General features: G+C 49.3%; 1 protein-coding gene across 2 annotated transcripts in view; it reads right to left on the bottom strand.

Moving 5' to 3' along the window:
• The window catches only part of CDA (cytidine deaminase), a 31,003-nt gene extending 20,883 nt beyond the window's left edge, over positions 1 to 10,120 (bottom strand). For both annotated transcript variants that reach the window (XM_065879936.1, XM_065879929.1), the window contains exon 1: positions 9,767 to 10,120. In XM_065879936.1, coding sequence (XP_065736008.1) covers positions 9,767 to 9,920 — 154 coding nt within the window. In that variant the 5' untranslated portion in view covers positions 9,921 to 10,120. The remainder of the gene's footprint in view (positions 1 to 9,766) is intronic.
• Positions 10,121 to 14,406: the final 4,286 nt, after the last annotated feature.

Genomic DNA, 14,406 nt, shown 5'->3' with positions numbered 1-14,406 from the left:
ACCAATGGCCACAGGAGCTGGGCTTTCCCCTGACCATCAGGCTGTCATATTCAGTATGTCACTCTTCATAGCTTGCCTTCTCCCTGAGGCAGGATATTCATTGTTCCCCAGTATTCATTTTCTCCTTCTTCCTTTAAGTAATACAAGTGATTCCCATTCCCATATGGCTGATCACATGGCCACTCAGAGACTATATTTCCCAGCCTCCCTTGCAGCAGAGTACGGCCACGTGACTAAGTTTTGGCTAATGGGATGTGGCCCAAAGTGAGGTAGGAAACTTCTGGATCACATCTTTTGTAAAGAGACTGCTTGCCCTTTACTTCCTTTCTTTTCCCCTCCATAGGCTGGGTTGGGGTGGGACAGCTTTGACCACGCGCTTTATATTGACAGGGATGGAGAAGCAACAGCACAGAAGGAACCTGGGACCCTGGCCAACTCCTGGAACAGAGCTGAGTTGCCTACTTGCCCTGGACCAGCTGCCTACTCTGAATCATCATGTGAGAGAAAAAGAGAATTCTGTCAGGTATGAGTCATTGTATTTTGGGATATTTTTTTAAATTTTTATTTATTTATTTATGGCTGTGTTGGCTCTTCGTTTCTGTGCGAGGGCTTTCTCCAGTTGCGGCAAGTGGGGGCCACTCATCGCGGTGCGTGGGCCTCTCACTATCGCGGCCTCTCTTGTTGCAGAGCACAGGCTCCAGACGCGCAGGCTCAGTAATTGTGGCTCACGGGGCTAGTTGCTCCACGGCATGTGGGATCTTCCCAGACCAGGGCTCGAACCCATGTCCCCTGCATTGGCAGGCAGATTCTCAACCACTGCGCCACCAGGGAAGTCCTTGGGATATTTTTGTTACAGTAATTTAACCTGTATCTAACCAAAACAGAAATTTGTGCTAAAAATAAGATGTAGCTTTGACCAAAAAAAAAAGAAAAATCAAAAATATGTGGCCTTGACTTAGCAGTTGGGCAATGTGAAAGAAGATACAGATGTGGCAAGATGGAAAGCTTGATGGCCCTTGCTACTCTGTGGCAGATTATTTGGTAAAACCCCACCCTGCAATAACCTGGAAGGCAAACCATGGTACACACTTTTCTACCTAGGACTTTTCTACCTAGCAATGTGAATCAGTCCTGTGGCAAAGATCTGATTAAGGCTGTCATTTCCACCCAGTCATTGTTTCAGTGCCTCAAGGTAGCCACCATTAAAATGAGGCAGCAGGGCTGGGCTGGGCAGGGAAGCCAGTTAGTAAAAAAGGGAGTTGGCGGGCTTAAGAACTATTGCACAGAAAGGATTCTTTGGGTGTGCTACTCCTGTATGAAAGTGGAAGCAAACAGACCAGAAGGTTTCTAAGTTTTTGATAGATTTGGATAGCCAGAGAACCCAAAAGTCTGGCCTACAAAAGCCTGTGATTCTTCAACTCCTAAAGAAATCTGGGGCCCCCAAGACTCCACCATCAGGAGTAAGTTGAGAGAGCTGTGTGCCCCCAAGGAGAGCATTCTCTCTGACACCCACTTCAGAGGTAAGGCTGAGGAGGATAATGGTCGAGGAAGAAGCTCCCAGAGGGCAAAGCCAGGGGCCCCAGTGGGCCGTGGACAAGGGGGTCACCCCCAGGGCAGAAAGGGGAGGCAAGGTGTACCACACTTCTTGCCCAGCAGGTCTGATAACTGCACGGACTGGTGGCCAACAGGTGTTCTGTTTTCCTAATGGGAGATTTGATGACTGTTAGCCTTGCCTGCTCTACGCTGTGTATGGCCAGAGCGGGTGTGAAGGGGGGGGCAGATGATTAGTTTTTAGTTTTCAGGCCACTGGCTTAGCAAGGCCACACCCGACCTGAGAAGGTGGGCTCTGCACCACCAAGGGATTCTGCTTTTAGAGCGGAATGCGGTGACTGGGTGGACTTTGGGTTGTCACCCTCAGAAAGTTTATAAGTGGGTCCTACGTGTGGGAAGAAAGATGTACAGATACTTACAGGCCGCAGGGGGTCTTGTGGCAAAGACTAATTGTTCCCAGTATTCACACTCTCAATAGAATCCATTGGAGTTTAGTTGGCACATGCCTACCCAGCTGGAGACTATGTTTCCCAGCCCCGCTAGACGCTTGGGGTAGTCCTATAGGGTTAGCCAATGGGATGTGAGTGGAAGTGTTGGGTGAAACCTGACCCACACTGGGCCAATCAGAGTTGAGCACCTGACCCACACTGGGCCAATCAGAGTTCTCCTGCGTGAGGGACCATCAGTCCCTCTCTAACACCAGGAGCTGAGCCTGGGCCCAGCTAGTTTCCCTTCTTTACGGAGAACACCAATAGGAGGCAACGAAATGGACACTCAGATGAGAGACGGTGGGAAAAGAGTCTGGCCTCCTGATGCCAGCTGCCCTTGAAGCCCAGAAACACTCCAGCTCTGCCACCATTCAGTTATAGGAACCAATGCAGCCTCCTTTTGCCTAAAATAGTTTAAAAAATAGCATTCTTATCATTTGCAACCCTACAGAAATCAGTTAATACAGCTGGGATACAGGACAGGGAGCCATCAGGGAGCTGCAACCATGAAAGGAGTGGTTGATATTTATCGACTGCCTACTTTGGCAAAGCATTTGTTCATATTCACATGTGAGTTACTGTAGCCTGGATAAGTGGCCCTTAAATGCTCAGGCTCTCTGCTAGGTCAGTGAAAGTTAAATGAATAAATGAATGAGTCTTTCTTGCTCCCTACCTAGTCTCCCAGAAGAGCTGCTCCCCACTCCACTTCCCGTCTAGCAACCCTCCCACCCCTGCCTCATCCCTGCCTCAGGGACACTTTTCCCATTAGACGTGATTCACGTAAATCTTGGGTTGTGCTGATGTTGAAGCAAACTGCCGGACTGCAAAGGGCCCGGCCTCTCAGGATGATTGCCTGTGTCTGCTCCGGAAGTTCACAGTGACCTCATACAGAGAACTCTTCCTTCACTGTGTGTAAAAACTTCAACGGGCCACTTAAGGAGAGGGAGAGTTTGTTCTAGAAGGGAGTGCCCTCACATACCCTACTGTTCAAATAGACTCTTGTAGAAAGATCTGGTAGGTTTTGTTCTGCCCTCCTGGCTCTGAGAACTTGGGAAGGGACTGAACCTCCTTGAGGCTCAGGGTGCTCATTTGTAAAATGAAGATGACAGCACCTTCCTCGCAGGCCTCTAGGGAGGATGAGTTGAGATCGCGCGTGTAAAGCAATGAGCACAAAGCCTGGCACGGAGTAAGTGTTCAGCAGTTGGAGCTGCTGGGTTTTTGTTTGTTTGTTTCGTTTTGTGGTTCGCGGGCCTCTCACTGTTGTGGCCTCTCCCGTTGCGGAGCACAGGCTCAGCGGCCATGGCTCACGGGCCCAGCCGCTCTGCGGCATGTGGGATCTTCCTGGACCGGGGCACGAACCCGTGTCCCCTGCATCGGCAGGCGGACTCCCAACCACTGCGCCACCAGGGAAGCCCTGGAGCTGCTGTTCTTAATTGCGTGATAGTCAAGGCTTTGGTGGTGGAAGGCCTGTATGACTGAGCTTCTGTTCCTTCCAGACAAGGTGTCACAGTGGCCCTGTCTCTCTTCTTCACGCAACTTTGAAATTCTTTCCATGACTACAAGGCCCTCGTAATCTGGTGCCAACCTGCCTACCTCCTGGACCTCAACTCCTTTTGCTTTCCGGCTGTTCCCCAAGTATATACCTGCCACAGGGCCTTTGCACCGGCTGTTCTAACTGCCTGGAACTCTCCTCCCCCTATAAGCACATGGCTCACTCTACCCAGGTCTCTGCTCAAACGTCATCTCCTCGGAGAAGCCTTCAGCCTTCCCTGATCACTCTATCTAAAATTGTTTCCTCCCCCCTCACCTCCCACCCTCTTAATCCATTTATCCTGTTTTAACACTTCACACTTTCCTGAAATGAATATCTTTAATATCTAATTCCCCCATTATCCCCCAAGTAGAAATTCCTGAGGGCAGGGACTTTGTCTATATTGTACATTGCTGTATGCCCAGGGCCTGGAACAGCCGGTGTGCCCAGGGCCTAAAACAGTGAGGCCAGCGAGGCTCTCAGTTACTTATTATCGAAAGAGTAGAATTTCTCGCTTTAGTGCTAAATCTCTGAGATGCGAAGGAATAACTGTATGTGGGGCCTCTAGCAAGTTCAAGTGTAATTTCTGAGTCTTGCTTCTAAAAAAACAAAAAAAAAAAAAAAGAGGAGGAGGAAGGGAGGAAGGAAAGCCATAAACTGTTGATCCTGAAAGGCCAGACAATTTTGTTTTGCTTTCCTAAAGCCCAGAGCACAAAACGTCATCTATACAGGCAAACCAGCTCCATTCCCTGTGTTCCCTTCACTGACTCTGGAACACACAGGAGAGACGGGCTGGGATGGCACCAAGTTAGAAATCCATAATTATAAGATTGGACCAGAAATAATACTATCATGATAGTGCTGTTACTACTCATTGCTTTGTTCTAATCTTCTCTTTTATTGCTCTCCTTTTATCTGCCAGGCACTCGGGGAACACTTCATCTGCATTCTATTGTTAACCTTTTTAACAACTCTGTAAGGCAGATCCTATTCTAACCCCATTTTACAGAGCGTAAATCTGAGGTGGGGGTCAGGGAGTCAACTCACATCCTGACATGACAGATACAAAGAAGTGTCTTTCTCTGTGGCATTTCAGTGAGGCCATGTTCTGAGGAGGTTTGTTGCTTAAGGCAGGGCTGGAGTCAGATGTCATCGAGACATCAGCCAGGGAAGAAATTCACAAGGAGGTGACTGGGACCCAGTCCCCTGCCGGAGAGCATGTCCCCCTCTCTGCGTCCGCTCTGCCTTCCGAGGGATCTTAAGATTCGAGCGGGGGTTCATCACACTCAAGCAAGTGGGCCTTGGCACCTTCGGGAGGGTTTCTTAAAGATTTCTCAGCTCTACCCCTGGAGCTCCTGCTTTAGTAGTTCTGGGTTGGAGCCCGTTAACTGGCACTTCTAACAAGTTCCCAGGAGGTGCTGAGGCTGTGGGTCTGGGACCACACGTGGGAATCACTGGACTAGAGAACTGTCACGTTCGCGTGCTTGAAGAAATACTCCACTCTCTCCATGTTCCTGCCTCTGCTTCAAGTGCAACGCACAGTTTCACGAATGGATCCTATTCCAACTCAGCTATAGAGACGAGGGATTTTAGTGAAGCTCATCTTTGTAATAAGCTGCTTTCGAGTGACAGTGCAGAGGACCAGTGGAAGAAGCTGGGGTGGGGGGCACAGCGGAAGCGAGGCGTGGAGGGTGGGCAGTGCTGTAAGGAGAGGAAGCTGGTTAGGTAAGCCTGCTTTGACTCACCTAGAAGTGCTATGGGTGGGGCTGGGAGCCTGGGTTGGGTCCAACGCTGTGGAGCGGGGCCATATAGAGCTCCAAAGGGTGGTCCTGGGGGAGAAAGGGAGCCCAGGGAGGGAATCAAGGGCTGGTCAGGGGAAGACAGATGAAGGATTAGGTTTAAAGGTTAAGCCAAGACGAGCCGAATTCAGCAATTAACCAGGATGTCCTTCAACTTTTTTTTTTTAACATGGTTTTTTTCCTCCCAAATTAATTACACGTGATCCAGAAAAGTGCTCCCCCTGCCTCCCCGCCAAATGTCAATGAAACATATGGAGTGCTGCAATCCCTCTGCGGAAAGGGAGAGACAGACCACCACCCCAAGAGCATGAGCTGAAGGAGAGAAACTCCCCCATCCCTTGGGTGATGCCTGCAGGGTGGTCCTCCATGAGTCTCCTCCACGCCCTCCCACCCGGCAATCCACCATCGCTGGCTGGGGACCCCGGGCTGACTTCGTCCCCCCAGCCCCCTTGTGTCCCATCTTAACTCTTCTCTCTGTGTCCTCACCGCCCCTTCCCCCAGCATCTCTTTCTTCTCCGGTGAGCTCCTCCTCTCTCTGTCACTCTCCCCACAGCAGTGACAGAGGGTAATTGTTGTAGTTATTAACTACCATCCTGGTGGCCCAGCTGCGAGGGGCACAAGGCCCTGGCCGGGGTCAGGGGTAATAGAAGAAATAAGATCATCATTATGAGATTGTGACAGCAAAGTTCTCAGACTTGCTTTTGAATTGGACAGAACACCAGCTGCCTCTGAGGGTGCAAACTCCACGGAGGCTGGTGTTTTGTTCAGCTGGAGACAGTTACAGAACTGGGCAGACTTGGCCCGCTACGAGTTGTAAACTCAGTGTCTAAGTTCAGCTGTGCCCTCTCTGCCTCCTAATTGTCTCTAATTCACTCCCTGATGCCCTATCAGGTTTCCTCTGGTTGTTCAAGGTCCCTCCTCTCCAAGCCCTGCCTCACCGCCATCTACCCTCCCTTTCCTTCTAAGTAAGGAGATCCAGGGATTCTGGTAAATGCCCTCCATCTGTCCCCCCTCCTCAGCACAACTCTCTCTGCCCTCTTCTGTGTATCCACATATCCTCATGCAGCGAGGGGCAGCAGAAAAAGCAAGGAATTTGGAAGCAGATAAAATCTGATCCTCAGTTATCTCATTCATAAAATGTGCGTTTGGCTCTTGGTTTGGTCTGCTTGGCACCTCCACAGTCCTTCTTGTGGTAATAGACCCACCCACCCTGCACTGAGAAGGAATATGTGTGTGAATCAGCTGGCCCCATCACGACAACCGTGATTGGCCCAGGGATGTGCATGTGATTGGAGATGGACCAATCAGAACCCTTCCCTGGAATTTTTCCATCTCGAGCTAGTGGGGAAGAGTTCTTTCCTCTTTGCTTTTTAAGGCTGTAAGAATGTAAACTAGGGATGCCTGCACTCATGTTCCCTGATGCCTGGAGAAAGCCCACCTTTAGGATAAGAGAAAGAAACCAGCATCCAGAAGGCTAAAGAAGAGCATGGTGGCATTAGAGTTCCTGGATCCAGCTGTCCCTGAGGCAAGATCTACCCTTGCCCATTGTGGTTCTGGTTGGTTTCTGGCATTGGCAACTCAAAGTGCTCTAACGCATGTGACACTCATTGTCTCCTCTCATGTGGTGGCTGTGAGATTACAAAAGATCTTTCACAGAAGTGCTTAGAGAATGCTTAATCCATTGCAGTTATTAATATGGCTGTGGGTCCCTGCCCACCATGTCCCCAGCACAATCCAGCTCTGTCTCATCCTTTCCCTGGTCTCCATGGCTGGAAATCCTAGAGCCATGTTCCTTTCCTTTATTCTAATACTGCCCACCCTAGACCCAGTCCATTAGTCCTGTATGATCCCTCTCAGATCTTTCCTTCTTCTTCGTCCCGTCTGCCGCTGTCCTAGGCCAAACCACTCATTCACGCATTCAACGAACCTTAACTATCGGCTGGGCAACATGTTGTCAGTGAGTAAGACAGACACTGTCCCCCTGACGCTCTTTCCTCTGTCCCAGTCTTCCTCGAGTACCTGTCAGCCTCATTGTCCTCAAACCCCACTTTCCTGTTACCCTTCTCGGCTCCCTACTGGCTACCTCATCAAATCTCAGCGTCTCTCCCTGGCCTTCAGAAGCGCTCCGCAATCTGCCTCCAAATCATCACCACCACCCCATTAACGGTAGAAGCAGCCGCCATTTGTGATGTTCTTATTTGGGTCCAGAAACTGTGCTAAGTACTTTTGCTCCTTTAAAGGCATTAGCTCGTTTAAAGCCTCACGACCGGGGGTGAAATTCAACATCTTTAATGACTAATGCAGCCCAGGCACCAACAATCAGGGAGGACCGCCAGGCCAGAAACACCAGCTTTGTCCACAGCCGTCCTGAAAGGCCGGTATTGTGATCTTCGGTTTACAGATGTGCAAGCTGAGACTCAGGAGGGTGAAGGGTCCTGCCCGGGGTCACACAGCTGAGAAACAGCAATGCCAGGATGCAAACCCAGGAGCCTTTAACTCCTCCAGGGCCTGTACCTCATCGCATAAGAACTCCATAAATGCCCACCGCGTGACCCTTTTTCCGGTGACATCAGGTCCTACCCTGCCCTTTAAATAGGCCACACTTCTGCTCACTTCTTCCATTCTCTCCTACAATCATTGGTTGAGGCTCCCACTTTGAGCCATGGCCTGTGCAAGAGGAGGGGACCCCCGTGGGGGGCAGGGACTGTCATTTCTGCTCACAGTGGTATCTCCAGCACCTGGTACATTACCCAGTAATTGGTGCTTGGCAAATATTTGTTGAATGAATAAATCAGTGCAAGGATGGGGAGGGCCCCTCTCTGTACACCATCCGGAGGGGACATGGAAGCACTGGAAGGAATCAATGGCTGATTGCATGTTCAAGGCCCTGAGACATGGGGTTGGTGTGGATTGCAACGTTGTTTGAGGTGGTGGTTAATGTTTAATGCTCATCTGAGCCCCCGGGCCAGGACTGAATTTCCACATGACACTCAGAGATTCTTTATTCCCCACAGGAAAGCAAAATTGGGAGTCAGGGGAGCTCTGGGTTCCCATCTCAGCTTGTGATCTTGGGCATTTAACCTCTCTGAGCCTCAGTTTCCTTCTCTGCAAAGGGCCGATATAATAACTGCCTTGAAAGACTGGAAAGGTTAGATGGATAACGTTGAGTCACGGTCCTTTCACATGGTAGCACACACTCAAGGTGTTGAAAGATGTTTAAGACCCAGGTGACTCGTGAAACCAGAAAGAACCACAAAAGACAAGAGATAAGATGAACATCCAGGGGCCACTATAGAGGGGGAGGTGTGGCTCCCAGCCAGACTCACAGCTGAGCAGTGGTGGAGGCAGGGGCTCACACCTGGCCCCGGAATGCTGGGGTTGTGGGTGTGGGTGGGGTTACCAATGAGAGGCACACAAGTGAGCCTCCGGTCCTTTAGCTGCTTCGCAGGCCAGGCGGAAGGGGGATTCCTGGCAGCAGGGCTGGGGCTTCCCGTCTATCACTCTGGGCCAATTCTCGTCTGCCCTGGGGGCAGGGTGGTGCTGGGAATGGGAGGGGGTAGGGGCACTGCCGGCCACCTCCACGCCCCGTTCCCCACTGTCCTAAAAGATGTCCCTAAGCTTAGCAAAAACAAGTCTGAATTCCTGTTCAAGTGAGCTTTTCTATAAAAACAACAAACCAAAGAAAAGGAGCTTAGGAAGAGATTAGTGCCAACTCAGATTCCTGTCCCTCCCTCCCCAGGCTGGCACTCAGGGCTGGTTACCCAAACTCTGACTGCCTTCTTTCCCTTAAGACCCTCTGTAAGGCCCACACCCCACTAAGGAGTAACCCCTGGATTCCTCGATTTCACCCCCAGCCATCCCCCTGGATGGTCGGTGACAGGAAGAAAGCAGGGCTTGAGGGACCCTAGCACTGGTCACAGCAACCTGTGTGACCTTGAGCAAGTCATGTCACCTCCGGACCTCAGTTTCTTCATTGAAAAAGTGGGCATAACACCTGGCTCAGCGCGTGGGCGGTGAGGACTTGCCTGTAGCAGTGGAAGCCTTTGTAGGGTGCCAGACGTAGAGGAGGGCTCAGAAAGTGTTAACCTTCTCCCTCCCAGCTCAGGGACTGCAGATGCTCTGAGTTTATGGCATCCCTTTCCTGCTTCCCCTTCCCACTTCCTTCCCCATCTCTCCTCAGCTTCCCAGTCCTCCAGGAACGGAAAGCCACCGGATTTGAGCAGAATATTCATCCTCACTGTCTGGGACAGCAAGCAGGGCAGGGGTGAGTGGCAGAGTTACAGGAGCGGCCCAGGGAAGAGGGGAGAGAGTGCCCCTCCTTCCGCCCTTCCTTCTTGTCCTCCTCTGGCCTCCCACCCAGGCTGCCACGGAGGGGAACCCCAAGGCACCGCCCTTACCGGAGAAGATCCTCCCGTCCCCGGTGAGGAGGGCAGCCCCCACGGGGAAGCGACTGTAGGGGCAGTAGGCGGACTTCTTGGCCTCCCGGCAGGAGAGCAGCAGCCGCTGGACGTGCTCGGGCTCCAGGGCGGGGCTGGGACTCTTCTGGGCCATGTCGGTCCCCTGGAGCCCGCGGAGGAGTGGAAGGGGAACTCCCAGCCAGTGTGGGCTGGGCCCCACCGCGACAGCAGCTCCTCCCCCGGGGTGTGTCCCTGCCTAGAGTCTCCCAGGTGCGTGCCTCTGGGGATGCTGGGCGGGGCCAGGTGAGGGAGAGGAGCCCTCCTTGGTTTGGGGACAGAGGGTGTGGTGTGTGCCCCAGTGTGGAAGGATGCCACTGTGTCCACGTGTGCTTCACACTCTCCCTTGGGGACCACTCCCACTGCTGACAGACTGATGGGTGAGAGGGTCAGGGGATGGGTGCCACTGTGATCTCAGCTGGAGGGAACCTCTGAGATCATCTACTCAGGACGCCTCACTTTTTGTTGTTGTTGTTGGCAAAATAGACATTGGGCTGCTGGTAAAAGAAGTGAGGTTGCATCCTGGCTCCACTACTTCCCATATGTACAACTGTTGGCAGGTGACGTGCCTTTCTGAGTCAGTTTCCTCATCAGTACAGTGGGGATAGTGACCATCTCTGTCCTGAATTCTAGGATTACAGAACAGCTCGAGCTTTGGAGTTTAGTAGACCCTAGTTTGAATCCCAGTTCTGCCATTTATTAGCTGTATGACTTTGGGAAGTTAATACCACCTCTCTAAGCCTCAGTTTTCTCATCTGTAAAATGGGTGCACTAACAGTATCATGTAGCATTTGTAATGAGGATTGGATGAGATACAATTTGTTACAGTGAGCATGGTTGGAGGATCCCATGACGTCATGATGTAAGCATCCTTTGTGACTCCATGCAAATGGTGTTTTTGTCATTAAGTGACCTGGCCAAGATTACATAGGAAGGGCAGAATACCAGTTAGGGCATCCAGAGGCATCCAAATGTCCCCAGACCCGCAGCAAACAGGAGTGAATCTGTAGCTTCTCTTAGGGCTTAAATGGGTGGTGTGGGGAAAGGGAAAGGGAGGGGAGGTGGGAAATGAAGCAGCAACTCCATGCTCTGCACGCTGACATCTCTGGGATCTGCAGTGTAGCATCTTTGTGTCCTGAGCCTGGAGCTCTCAGCCACGTGGAGACACAGGCAAACACCCAACTGTAGAGTCTCCCCTTCCCCTTCCCTCCCTTCCCTCCTTCAGATTCCCCACACCTCCTTTCCACACATTTGGCCCTCAGAGAAGCAGCTGGTTCGCTCCCACTCTGTTGCACTCTCCTCCTGGATTTATACCTTCGGCATCTAGGGCAGTTTCCGGGATCTGAGGCAGGGCTGGTGGAGGAAGCCGCGAGAGGGCTCTCCTGCCTCTTCTATCCCTGTACAGCCCAGGCACCCCAAAAGCCCTTCCCCCAAGGCTCGAGGAAAGAAAGCAAAGGATGTCCTGGGACCATGTGCACCCACTTGACATGGGAATAATTCTAAAGCTTTTGGTGGCCAAGTAGCATCACAATTGGGAAAAGACTTATGGTGCCCTGCTGGCCTGCCAGGCCTCACTAAGCAACCCTGTATCTGTCCCCTGCTCTGTCTTGACTCACCCCAGCTCAGCTCAGCCCAGCCCTGCCCAGGCCAGGGGCTGGACTCCTTGGCTCCACGGTACCAAGAGGACATGGACGACGTCCAGGCTACTGATGGCCCTTGGCGCCTTCAAAGCTCTTTACCTACCCATGCCATAAAGGGGGACAGTGACCATTACAAACCCAGCTGTGTGGAGCTTGAGAGCCAGCAGTAGCTCTAGAATTCCTTATAGAGGGGGCTTGGGGTGGTCATCTGGATAGAAGGAGAGGGTAGGCCTGGAAACTTGGTTAGAGCTAAGTTATAGATCAGCTATAGATAAATACGTATATAAAAACATTTTTTTTTTTGGCTTGCAGGATCTTAGTTCCCCAACCAGGGATCGAACCTGGGGCCCCGGCTGTGAAAGCTCCGAGTCCCAACCACTGGACCACCAGGGAATTCCCAAGATGAGCAATATTAATGGCATTTTCTAAACATGCTTTAATCTCCACTTCACATAAAATTAAGAAAACTTAACTGCCCAGATCAAAGAATAGGAATATCAAAGAAGATGCTTTGAGTGACAATAGAGATTATCAAGGTCCTCAAAGCCTCCCCAACCTCCGCCCCCAGGCCTTTGCTCAGTGAGAAAAACCACCCAGAGTCCCCATGTTAGAGCTCAAATACCATTCACTCACTTATTCGTTCAATAAACAGTTACTCATGATCATAGCTAACACTTTTTTTTAAAAATAAATTTATTTATTTACTTATTTTTGGCTGCGTTGGGTCTTCATTACTGTGTGCGGGCTTTCTCTAGTTGCAGCAAGCAGGGGCTACTCTTCGTAGCGGTGCAGGGGCTTCTCACTGCGGTGGCTTCTCTTCTTGTGGAGCACGGGCTCTAGGCGCGCGGGCTTCAGTAGTTGAGGCACATGGGCTTAGTTGCTCCGTGGCATGTGGGATCTTCCTAGACCCGTGTCCCCTGCCTTGGCAGGGGGATTCTTAACCACTGCGCCACCAGGGAAGTCCCCATAGCTAACTCTATATGTGAGTGGGACTTGTTTTGGACTCTATTATGTTCCATTGGTGAATTTTTTCACTCCTACACCCATACCATACCTGTCTTTATTATAACTTTATAATAAGTATTGATTTCTGGAGGCCAAATACCCTCACCTCCCCCCATCCCCGCCTGCCACTTGAGCCTTTGCTCTCCTCTGTGCGTTTTATAATCAAGTTTTCAATATCCACTGAAAACTTTCTTATCTGGCCTCTGAAGGAATTTGTAAAATGTTGGAGTAATCTATTTGACTTTTTGGGAGAATTTTCTTGTAAAACCATCCTGAACCTCATGTTTTCTTTTAAGAAAAAAATTTAAACTATCAATTGAATTTCTTTCAATATTGTAGAGCTATTTGAGTTTTCTATTGCTTCTTGAGTCGGTTTTAGTAAACTAGTTGTGTGTGTTTTTTTAAAGGGTTAGGGCCACTGTAGTGAAAGCCCAGAATCCTAACCACTAGGCCACCAGGGAACTCCCCTATAAAACTCTTTTCAAAATAATGTTTTAAATGCTTAGAATTATAAAGCAAACCAGTTGTATTGAAATACAGTTATCAGAATAGTTAAAATATTTGTGTACTTTTAAATTAATGCATTAAATAACAAGCTCTAACAGTGAGCCTAATAACTACTGTGATTTTGAAGTCATGATAGGAGTAAAATGTATTCTGGAATACTGCAATAAAGTGATGTGAAAATATTTATGATTTTCGTTGGTGACAAAGTCACAGGTACTGTAATATTTCTGTGATTTGTTGTCTACCTTTATAAATGATGGGAAGGCTAAACTTTACTCAGAAGTTAGTAAAATTAAAGGCATATTTTTTTACTTCTAAGTTCATGGACTCCCTGAATTCTATCCAATGACTCAGTGAGAGTCCATGGGCCTTACAATAAGAACCCTGGCCTCGTTTTTTAATCTTTTCTTCCTTTGTTGTGAGTCTGTTATAAATGACGTATTATTGGCTTTAAAAATATTTCTTCTAAAAGTCTCTGTCTTTTGGTCAGATACTTCAATCCATTTACACTTACTGTAATTATTGTTATATTTTAGATTTTCCCTGCCATTGTTTTTTTTTAATAGATCTTTATTGGAGTATAATTGCTTCACAATACCGTGTTAGTTTCTGTTGTACAACAAAGTGAATCAGCCACATGCATACATATGTCCCCAGATCCCCTCCCTCTTGAGCCTCCCTCCCATCCTCCCTATCCCACCCCTCTAGGTCATCACAAAGCAAGGAGCTGATCTCCCTGTGCTATGCTGCTGCTTCCCACTAGCTAACTATTTTACATTCAGTAGTGTATATATGTCGATGCTATTCTCACTTCGCCCCAGCTTCCCCCTCCCACCCTGTGTCCTCGAGTCCATCCTCTATGTCTATATCTTTATTCCTGCCCTGCAACTAGGTTTATCAGTTAAACTTTTTTTTTTTTTTAGATTCCATATATGTGTTAGCATACAGTATTTGTTTTTCTCTTTCTGACTTACTTCACTCTGTATGACAGACTCTATGTCCATCCACCTCACTACAAATAGCTCAATTTCGTTTCTTTTTATGGCTGAGGAATATTCCATTGTATATATGTGCCACATCTTCTTTATCCATTCATCTGTCAATGGACATTTAGATTGGTTCCATGTCCTGGTTATTGTAAATAGTGCTGCAGTGAACACTGTGGTACATCTCTCTTTTTGAATTATGGTTTTCTCAGGGTATATGCCCAGTAGTGGGATTGCTGGGTCATATGGTAGTTCTATTTTTAGTTCTTTAAGGAACTGTTTTCCATAGTGGTTGTATCAATTTACATTTCCACCAACAGTGCAGGAGGGTTCCCTTTTCACCACACCCTTCCCAGCATTTATTGTTTCTAGATTTTTTGATAATGGCCATTCTGACCATTGTGAGGTGATATCACATTGTAGTTTTGACTTGCATTTCTCTAAT

Source organism: Phocoena phocoena, chromosome 1 (genome assembly GCF_963924675.1).
Source record: "Phocoena phocoena chromosome 1, mPhoPho1.1, whole genome shotgun sequence".
Taxonomy (NCBI): domain Eukaryota; kingdom Metazoa; phylum Chordata; class Mammalia; order Artiodactyla; family Phocoenidae; genus Phocoena; species Phocoena phocoena.
This window is presented reverse-complemented; position numbering and strand designations above follow the sequence as displayed.